The 10,701-nt window shown below is 42.3% G+C and overlaps 1 protein-coding gene across 1 annotated transcript; it reads left to right on the forward strand.

The window, feature by feature from the left end:
- The first annotated feature begins 4,415 nt into the window (after positions 1 to 4,415).
- LOC148198487 (uncharacterized) lies at positions 4,416 to 10,192 on the forward strand. The gene is given in 3 exon segments (XM_088115822.1): positions 4,416 to 8,440; positions 9,441 to 9,975; positions 9,977 to 10,192. Coding segments are annotated over 3 exon segments (4,776 nt in total).
- Positions 10,193 to 10,701: the final 509 nt, after the last annotated feature.

Consider the following 10,701-nt stretch of genomic DNA (forward strand, 5'->3'; position numbering starts at 1 on the left):
CTCTGACTAAAACTCTTGCACAATTACCCAAAGAGTTGAAAACTGCTGCACAGGTACAAACCCAGTTGTGCGAATTATGTGGAGGTGACCATATCAATGGTCAATGTGCCTTTCTAGTTGAAGCCGTAGAGGACGTTAATTTCATGGCCAATCAATTTCCATACCGTCAAGGGAATTACAATCAAGGGTGGAAACCACATCCAAGCGTTGGTCAAGGACAAACTGGGCAAGCTAGTCAATATAATAAGCAGCAGCAACCAACCTTTTGGCAACAATTATCTATGCTTAATGAAAGATAAACAAGGTTGGAAGAAACTCTTCAGCAATTCATACAGAAAACTGAATCTTCTCAAAAGAGCACTGAAGCTGCTATAAAGAACTTGGAGATTCAAATGGGTCAGAATACCAAGCAATTGGAAGAAAGGCCAAATAGAAATTTTGGGGCTAATACTGAGGTTAACCCTAGAGAAGAGTGCAAGGTGGTAAAGAGTGTTGATGATGATAAAGTTGAGTTAGATACAGAAGAGAGAAGAGACATAGAGAGCAAAAGTACTTTTCCTTTTCCAATCTATCAAGGGAAACAACTGGACTTTACAGAATTATTCAGAATGGTGGATAATGAAGCACCTTGGGAACAGATTCTACAGCAAATCGCAGTTTACACAAAATCTGATGAAGAAATCTCTACAAAGAAGAGACGTAGAGATGATGAGGCAAAAGAGTGTATAACTGTTAAAAAAGAGTCATTCCCTCTTAAAGCATCAGATCCAGGCAGTTTTTCTATCCCTTGTACCATAGGGAAGAAAAAGGTAAACAAAGCTCTCCTTGATTTAGGTTCAAGTGTTAACTTGATACCTTATTCTTTATTGGAGCAAATCGGCAATGTTAAAGTGAAACCTGCAAAGGTTAAAATAGTAATGGCCGATGGATCTTCAAAGGAGCCATGTGGGATTGTAGAGGACATTATAGTTTGTGTTGGCAAACTTCAGTTCTTGGCAGACTTTGTGGTGATGAAGATGGAGACAGAGAAGATACCTATCATACTTGGAAGACCGTTTATGAAAACGGCCAGAGCTATTATTGATGTAAATGAAGGTATAGTGGTGCTCCAGGACAAAGAGGAGAGAGTGGTGGTAGACGTCTTCAAAGATGAGACGCAAGCAAGGGAGGAAGAAGCTAGTTATAAAGCTGCATTTCAAGATGCACCCATGACTAGCCGGAAAGATGAAAATCTCACGGTTTCAGGTAACCATTGTTTGTTGTTTCAGGTACCCAAGGAAGAAAATATTGGAAGAGGAGGAGAAATTCCTAGTGACTGGGAGAAAAGAAGTCTCCAACTTGGCTCACCGGTAAGAATCAAGAACAAGTTGTGGGTTGTGAAGGGCTTTAAAGAGAAGGAGATGATAGAGATAGAGTCTCCATATTCTAGAAGGACCAAGACAGTTAAGAGGAAACAGCTGAGGAGTTGGTGGAATGACAACATCAACTATAAAGAAGATGGAACTTGAACTTTATTGGGTCAAGCTAATGACGTTAAAAGAGCGCTTGCTAGGAGGCAACCCAGTGGATTTAAAGACTTTTGATTTGGTTTTGTAATTTTTAATTTGTGAACATTATTTTTGTAATTATTTTGTTGGAGATAGCATCTACTGAAGGATGCTAGGTGGTTAAGTATCTACTGAAGGATACTATGTTTGTAACACCTACTGATGGGTGTTGGTAAGAAAATTTTGCACCTACTGATGGGTGTTGGTGGATTTTGGGTCAGGCTCGTGACGTTAAACAAGCGCTACCTGGGAGGCAATCGAGTTGATTGAATATTTCTGTTTGTTTATTTTAGTTAGGGTTTGCATAAGCATTTTAAATATTGACATGCAGGGAACCATTGAGGGGCATGTATGGGAGGCACGTAGGTTAAGAAAAGAAGGAGAAGAGAACATCACGAAAGTGCCGCTGAGCGGTACTCTCGCAGAATGGGCTTTGTTCCCCTTAGCGGGACCCGAGCCCATTAGGGTTTTTTTTAAACCCTAAGCTGCGCAAGTTCTCATACTTTCAGGCTTTTCTCTGCACAAACACTTCCACATACCTTCTCCAAGGTTTTCCACATCTTTTCACTCTTTCCTCTTAAGAAAATTTCTCTCCCACTCACTTTTTCACTAGTGTTCCATTCAAGTTTGGGGTTGGAAGAGAGTATCTTAGATTGGAAACATTCTCATTGCATCTAGTATCTCCACCCAAGTAAGTAAAATGCATTTTGTTAATTCTAGGGTGATGAGTCGTTATTTCTTGAATTAGATTTAGTTTATTGCACTTAAATAAACCAGGGAATTGTGTTTAATTGTTTGTTATTTCCCAGTTTTCCGAATTCCGCTTAATTTGGTCGGAAATTTGTAATTGTGCTAATTTGGATTTTCTGAGCTGATTAAGTGCAATTTTGAAATGCAGGAAAATTTCAGAAATACATTTTGGGACATCAGGAAGAATGCCAAATAAATTCAAGACTCTCCAGACAGACATTTTTGAATTGATTAAATTGTAATTCAGTAGTTTAAAATTTCTGTATCAACTCTTATATTTTGGGTCAATTTTTGGTAAATTAGAGTAGACCCAAAAAATTAGAAGTTAGTGATTTAGACCTAGGGTTTTTCTTTTGTGTGGACCCCACCCTTATAAAAGGTGACCCACGGCTCTTGGAGATGACCTAGCCGCCACCTGCAGGGCACACTTTTACACTCTCTCGGTTTTTTTACACTTTTGAGTATTGGTGTGTATACGTTTCATGAAACCACTGTTACATTGAGTTGGATTTTTTCAAGGAGGAGAATGTTTTTGTTCCGGTGCTAATTTCTCATTGCATTCTCATCTTCCAGTTTTATGCACTGTTCTTGATACTGTTACAGAGATTTAATTTAGAAGAGGAGGCAGCAGCCGCCATCTTCATTTGTTTCTTTTTCTTGAACAATTTTCATTAAATGGAAAAGGAAGAAGCATTCGGTTGAAGGCTAGGAATGCAAGCAAGGTAGGAGGTGCTGAAACGTGGAGAAAGGAGAAGCACACTCTCACTGGAAGCTGTGAAGGGAGTTTGTTTTTGGCTTAAATTAATGTAGCTTTGGAGATAAAGAAGAGTAGGTGTCGTGATTAATGTTGGAGAAAAAGTGTAGGAGATGGGACGTGTGAAAAATGGAAAGCTTATGGATTAGGATGGAGTAGGTGTGTTAGGGATTCTCTTTGGAGCAGCTGTCACGGGAGTTGATGGTGTGCAGCGTGGACGTTTGGAGCTGGAAGCAGGGGGTGACACGTTCACGGAGAAGGAGCTACCCATTTTCAATTTAGGAATTCAGACTTTGTAGAAAGGGGAGAGAGTGGTGTCACGGGTTGGTGATTCTTGGGTGCAGAGGGAATGAAATGTTGATTGAGTAGGAGAGAATGAACGTACGTCATGTGTGTGGTGCATGGTGATTCAAGGTGCTGCACGTTGATTTATTGGAAGCAGCTCTCGGTTTTCACATAACGTGTGTGCTGTATTTGTTGTGTGCACGGAAGTGGAGCAGAGAGCACATGGTTGGAAGAAGTGATGTCTCGGCCTGGGCAAAAGAGAATGGGAATGGATGGATTCCAGCAGGGTTTATTATCTTTTTAATTGTTTTTAATCATGTTTTTCAAGCAGAGAAAGCAGGGTGCACACGGGAGCCAGCTTTTGGGGTTTTCATTGTTGATTGAAGATTAGGATGCGTTTCCTGGATATTGAGAGGTGAAGTGGTCATCACGTGCTAGAATAGGACAAGTGGTGCCACGGTCTTAAAAAAAAATGGTTCACAACAAATTTTATTTTACAACTTGAAGCGTTTATTTTTTTTCCGTTTCTGTGATGAATTATTTATTTTATGTTTAGGTTACAACATTGTGCATTTAATGTTTTAGTTTGAGTGTTGCACTTGAACAACTTGAATTGTGTTTGCATATTGATCTGTTGTAGTTTCCATTTAAATGCTTTTATTTATATTCGGTTGTGTTCATTTTTCATTTTTTTAGTTTAATTGCATGCACAAAAACATTTTCAAAACCCCCCCCACTACGTGTTGATCTGAGACTGAACCCAATTTGGTCCTTGAGAGACGACCTAGGAGTCACTTCCTAGTCTGTACTGCATTCTTTTATGCACAACTTTTGTTGGGAGGTGCGACCCTCACATCAAAATGGCGCCGTTGCCGGGGACCAATGGTTCAGTCTTAGGTCCTTTTGTTGTGTTAGTGTCTTTTGTTGTGTTAGTGTCTTTTGTGTTGATAATGTGTTGTTTGTGTGTTGTGTTTTGTCTTATATGTTTGAGTGTGTGTGATTTGTTTGTTTAGGTTGTTTTGTGTGTTCAAAATTTTTGTGATATCGTTTCATGATTTTAGGGTGTTCTGACTTAGTGCATGACTAGGGGAAATCCTGGGCCTATACCACCCTTTGATCCTGAGATTGATAGAACTTTTCATAGGTTAGCTAGGCATTCTAGGAATTTATCTTTAGAGTCTGTTTTTGAGTCTGTTCCATTGGATACTGTGCATCCCACTGCTGAGTATTTTGTGCATACTGCATCTACTGCATCTGTTGCATCTGCACGTGACTCTGATTCTGATTCTGTTGTTTTTCACACTGAGAACAATATGGCACAACCTCCACCTCGCGAGAGGACTTTTAGGGAGATGGCTGCACCTGATTTCGATATCGAAAGCTTGTGCATCCAATATCCTGATGAGGACGTTTCATGTGTTCTCAAGACTGGACTGATCCATTTGTTGCCCAAGTTTCATGGTCTTGCAGGTGAGAGTCCTCACAAGCATTTGAAGGAATTCCACATTGTCTGTTCTAGTATGAAACCACATGATGTTCCTGAAGAGCACATCTTCTTAAAGGCATTCCCTCATTCATTGGAAAATGTTGCTAAGGATTGGTTGTATGGTTTGGCGCCTAGATCTGTCACTAGCTGGGATGATCTGAAGAGGCTGTTCTTAGATAAATTTTTTCCAGCAGCCCGGACCACAGCTATCAGAAAAGACATAACTGGGATTAGGCAGCTTGGTGGAGAGAACTTATATGAGTATTGGGAGAGATTCAAGACACTTTGTGCTAGTTGTCCCCACCATCAGATACCTGAGCATCTCCTTGTCCAGTATTTCTATGAGGGTTTGAACAACATGGACCGTGGTATGATTGATGCTGCCAGTGGTGGAGCTCTTGGAGACACCACACCTGCTGAGGCCAGGCAATTGATTGAGAAGATGGCCTCCAACTCCCAGCAGTTTAGCACCAGGAATGATGCCATTGTGGTGAGGGGCGTACATGATGTTGTTGCCCAGTCTTTATCAGCTGTTGAAAGCAAGTTGGAAGGAAAGATTGACTCTCTTACGAAGTTGGTGACACATTTGACTACCAACCAGAAATCTGCAGCTCCATCTGCATCTGTTGCACGACTATGTGCTATTTGTCCTTCCAGTGACCACTATACAGATGCTTGTCCTTCTTTGCAACACTCTGCTGCCTCTGATGCGCCTCAGGCTTATGCTACAAACATCTACAACAACAGGCAGCAACAACAGCAAAATCATGACTTATCCAGCAACAGGTACAACCCAGGGTGGAGGAATCACCCCAATCTGAGATGGAACAATGCGCCACAGCATCAACAGCAGACACCACCTTTCCAAAATGCTGGAGCACCTAACAGATATGTGCCTCCACCTATGCAACAACACCAGAGGCAACAACAACAGCAGCAACAAGAGGCACCTGCCCAACCACCTGCCCAACCTTCCACTTCGTCTGAACCTTCATTGGAAGAGTTAGTGAGACAGATGACTATGCAAAACCTGCAGTTTCAGAAAGATAACATGCAATTTCAGCAGGAGACTAGAGCTTCCATACAGAGTCTCACTAACCAGATGGGTCAGATGGCTACTCAGATAAACCAGGCGCAGTCTCATAATTCGGATAAGTTACCATCCCAGACTGTGCAGAACCCAAGGAATGTGAGTGCCATAACCCTTAGATCAGGGAAGCAGATTTTTGTACCTTCAGAGCTCGCTTCTACACCTACACCCATGCCTGCTACTTGTCCTAGAAACAACGACCATGACGGTCCGAGCAAGGCATTTGAGGTGGGTGAATCTTCTTCTCCAGCCGGTGGTTCTTCTTCAGGTGGATCTTCTCCCTCTTCCACCACCACCGCTGCCGCACCTTCTCCATTGGTTGACCGACCTATCCCTCTACCATTCCCTTCACGAGCACTTCCTAGCAAAAAGATGGAAGATGTGGATAAGGAAATTCTGGAGACCTTCAGGAAGGTAGAGGTGAACATACCTCTACTTGATGCCATCAAGCAGATACCGAAGTATGCCAAATTCTTGAAGGAGCTGTGCACACACAAGAGGAAGATGAAGGGAAATGAGAGGATAAGCATGGGAAGGAATGTATCTGCGCTCATTGGTAAGTCGGTCCCGCACATCCCTGAAAAGTGCAAGGACCCAGGTATATTTTGCATTCCTTGTGTGATTGGAAACAATAAATTTGAAAATGCCATGCTTGATTTGGGTGCTTCCGTTAATGTCATGCCTTTGTCTATATATGCATCTTTGTCTCTTGGTCCTTTGCAAACCACGGGTGTGGTCATTCAGTTGGCCAATAGGAGTGTTACCCACCCAGCAGGTTTCATAGAGGATGTCTTGGTTAGGGTTGGTGAATTGATTTTTCCTGCTGACTTTTATGTTTTGGAAATGGAGGAGGGATTCTCTCATGGATCCGCTCCCATTATCTTAGGCAGGCCATTCTTGAAAACTGCCCGAACTAAGATTGATGTGTATGCTGGAACTTTGTCTATGGAATTTGCTGATATTGTTGTTCATTTTAATATCCTTGATGCAATGAAATTTCCAGCTGAGGACCATTCTCTGTTTAGGATCGATGCATTGGATGACATTATTGATAAATATGTTGTTGATGATTTTGATTCTTTGCATAAGAAAGAGCATTCTTTTCTATCTTCTCTACATACATGCATTAAATCTGAATTTGAGAATGATGTTGATTTTGAAGAGAATTTGGATATCCATGATGTTGATGATGTTTCTGATATGCATGATGTTGATAATGTAATTGTCATGGATATGGATTTGGAGCTTGATGAGATAGGTGTTTCGCCTTTACCTGTGAATTCTTTGGAGTCAGAATGCACTAACCACTTTGTAGGAAGTACAAATGAATCTGACTTGCAGGCACCTACTCTTGAGTTGAAACAGCTCCCAGATAACCTCAAGTACGTGTACTTGGAGGATGATGAGAAGAAACCGGTGATCATTTCCACCTCCCTTGATTCTGTTCAAGAGGAGAAGTTGCTTGGTGTGTTGAGGAAGCACAAGAAGGCCATTGGTTGGAGTTTGGCTGACATACCTGGTATTAGCCCATCCACATGCATGCATAGAATTCTTTTGGAAGATGGGGCAAGGCCAGTGAGACAGCCACAAAGAAGGCAAAACCCCGTGATCATGGACGTCATCAAGAAGGAGGTGACCAAGCTTTTGCAAGCTGGGATCATCTACCCTATTTCAGATAGTCAGTGGGTTAGCCCCATCCATGTTGTGCCCAAGAAAACTGGCCTCACTGTGGTGAAGAATGAGAGGGATGAGCTTATCCCAACTAGAGTGCAGAACAGTTGGAGAGTCTGCATTGACTATAGGAGGCTCAACCAAGCAACCAGGAAAGATCATTTCCCCCTACCATTCATTGATCAGATGCTGGAGCGCCTGGCAGGTAAATCTCATTATTGTTTTCTTGATGGTTTTTCTGGTTACTTTCAAATAAATATTGCGCCTGAGGATCAAGAAAAAACCACATTCACCTGCCCCTTTGGCACTTTTGCCTATAGGAGGATGCCCTTTGGTCTATGCAATGCCCCTGGTACCTTCCAGCGGTGCATGCTTAGCATTTTTAGCGACTTTCTTGAGAATTGCATAGAGGTGTTTATGGATGATTTTACTGTGTACGGATCCTCCTTTGATGCATGTTTAGACAGTCTGGAAAAAATTTTGAAAAGATGCATAGAAACAAACCTTGTTCTCAATTTTGAGAAATGTCACTTCATGGTTGGACAAGGTTTGGTTCTAGGGCATATCATTTCTGAAAAGGGAATAGAGGTAGACCCTGCTAAGATATCTGTGATTTCGCAGTTGCCTTACCCCTCTTGCGTGCGAGAGGTGCGATCTTTTCTTGGACATGCAGGTTTCTACAGGCGCTTCATCAAAGATTTCAGCAAGAAGGCGCTTCCTTTGTCCAGACTGCTGCAGAAAGATATTGACTTCTCTTTTGATGACAGATGCAAGCAGGCGTTTGATTGCCTGAAGGAAGCTTTGACCACCGCCCCTATCATTCAGGCACCAGATTGGACAGCCCCATTTGAGCTCATGTGCGATGCGTCTAATTATGCATTAGGAGCTGTCTTGACACAGAAAATTGACAAGCTGCCGAGAGTGATCTACTATGCTTCACGCACTTTGGATGTTGCCCAGGCAAATTATACCACCACTGAAAAAGAGTTGTTGGCAATTGTTTTTGCCCTTGATAAGTTTAGGTCATATTTGCTTGGATCACCTGTTATTGTGTATACTGACCATGCAGCTCTAAAGTTTCTGTTGAAAAAGGCGGAGTCAAAGCCTAGATTGATCAGGTGGATGCTACTGCTCCAAGAGTTTGACTTGCAAATTGAAGACCGGAGTGGAGCACGAAATTTGGTTGCAGACCACCTAAGCCGGATTGAAAAAGCTGATGATGAAGCTGATGTGTTGCCCATACAGGATACCTTTCCTGACGAGAGTTTGTTGATGATTTCTTACTCTCACCCCACTCCTTGGTTTGCACACATTGTAAATTATTTGGTTGCTTCTGTTTTTCCTCCCTTAGCATCACGTGCTCAGATTGCTAAAATTAAGAGTGATGCTAAGTATTATGTTTGGGATGACCCATATCTTGTGGAAGTTGTGCAGTGACCAGGTTACTAGGAGATGCATTCCGGACCATGAGATTGACTCAGTCCTGCAGTTTTGTCATGCCTCCTCACCTGGTGGTCATCTGGGGATACAGAGAACAGCTCGCAGGGTGTTGGACTGTGGTTTTTATTGGCCTTCCATCTTCAAAGATGCGGAGAAGATCTGCAGCACTTGTGAACCTTGTCAGAGAGCAGGAGGATCAATTTCACATAGACAAGAGATGCCTCAACAACCTATGTTGTTCTGTGAGGTGTTTGATGTATGGGGTATAGATTTCATGGGTCCTTTTCTTGTTTCTTTTGGTTTCTCTTATATTCTCCTTGCTGTGGATTATGTTTCAAAATGGGTGGAAGCTAGAGCCACCAGGACTAATGATGCTCGGGTTGTTGTAGATTTTGTTAGATCTCACCTCTTTTGCAGGTTTGGAGTGCCTAGAGCAATTGTTAGTGATCAGGGAACCCATTTTTGCAACAGATCCATGCAAGCTTTGCTCAAGAAATATGGGGTGATGCACAGAGTTTCTACACCTTACCACCCCCAAACAAATGGGCAGGCTGAGATCTCCAACAGGGAGATTAAGAGGATTTTGGAGAAGATTGTCCAGCCCAACAGGAAAGATTGGAGCAATAGGTTGGACGATGCTCTTTGGGCTCACAGGACAGCTTACAAAGCACCGATAGGGATGTCTCCCTACCGGGTTGTCTTCGGAAAAGCATGTCACCTACCGGTCGAGATTGAGCATCGGGCATATTGGGCTGTGAAGATTTGCAACTTCTCCATGGACCAAGCTGGAGAGGAAAGAAAGTTGCAACTGAATGAATTGGATGAGATCCGATTGGAGGCATATGAGAACTCGAAGTTCTACAAGGAAAGGACAAAGAAGTTCCATGATAGTTCTATTGTTAGAAAGGACTTCGAGGTTGGCCAACAGGTTTTGTTGTATAACTCTAGACTCGGGCCTCATGGGTGGTAAGTTGAGATCAAAATGGACTGGACCTTTTGTTGTGACTAATGTTTATCCTTATGGTGCAGTAGAGATCCAAGGTCCATCTACAGCTAAAAGCTTCAAGGTGAACGGGCATAGACTGAAGCCTTTCCTCAGCAACCCTTCTTTAGTGGATGTAGTGGTGGAGGAGACGTCTTTGGTCCACCCCACCTATCCTCCCATCTGACTCAGGGAGTTTCTTTTCTCCTTCCCCTCCTCACTTTTATTGCACTTTGTCGATATCTGATGATTGTTCTGATTGTTTGATCTACTGATTGTGACACACTGAGGACATTGTGTCGTTTAAGTGTGGTCTATTAGGGGAGGTTGTTTCTTTGTTCATGTTTCGGTTTTTATGTAGTTTGTTGTGTCTTGTGTACAGTTTTGCATGCTTTTCGTAAATTCTGGATTAGTGGTTAGGTTGTCAGTTTTCCTTCACTTCATTGATACTCTGAGATGTTGGATTCCTTGCTTTTCTTTGCTTGGAAGATGATCATGATGTTTGAGAGTTGAATTGATTGTGACACAAACCTGTGTGAGATTTGAGCCACTTTATGTTCTTTCTTGTGTGTGATATGTCTCTTGATTGCTTGCACATATGCCTTGGCTTGACTCTTGTTGATTTCTTGATTGATATGCATGTTTGGAAGTGATAAAGGCAGTTTTGTTTTTGAGCCTCTCTAGCCAAATAAGCTT

The sequence above is a fragment of the Vigna umbellata genome, chromosome 5 (genome assembly GCF_029865625.1).
Source record: "Vigna umbellata cultivar VRB3 chromosome 5, Vumbellata_1.0, whole genome shotgun sequence".
Taxonomy (NCBI): Eukaryota; Viridiplantae; Streptophyta; class Magnoliopsida; order Fabales; family Fabaceae; genus Vigna; species Vigna umbellata.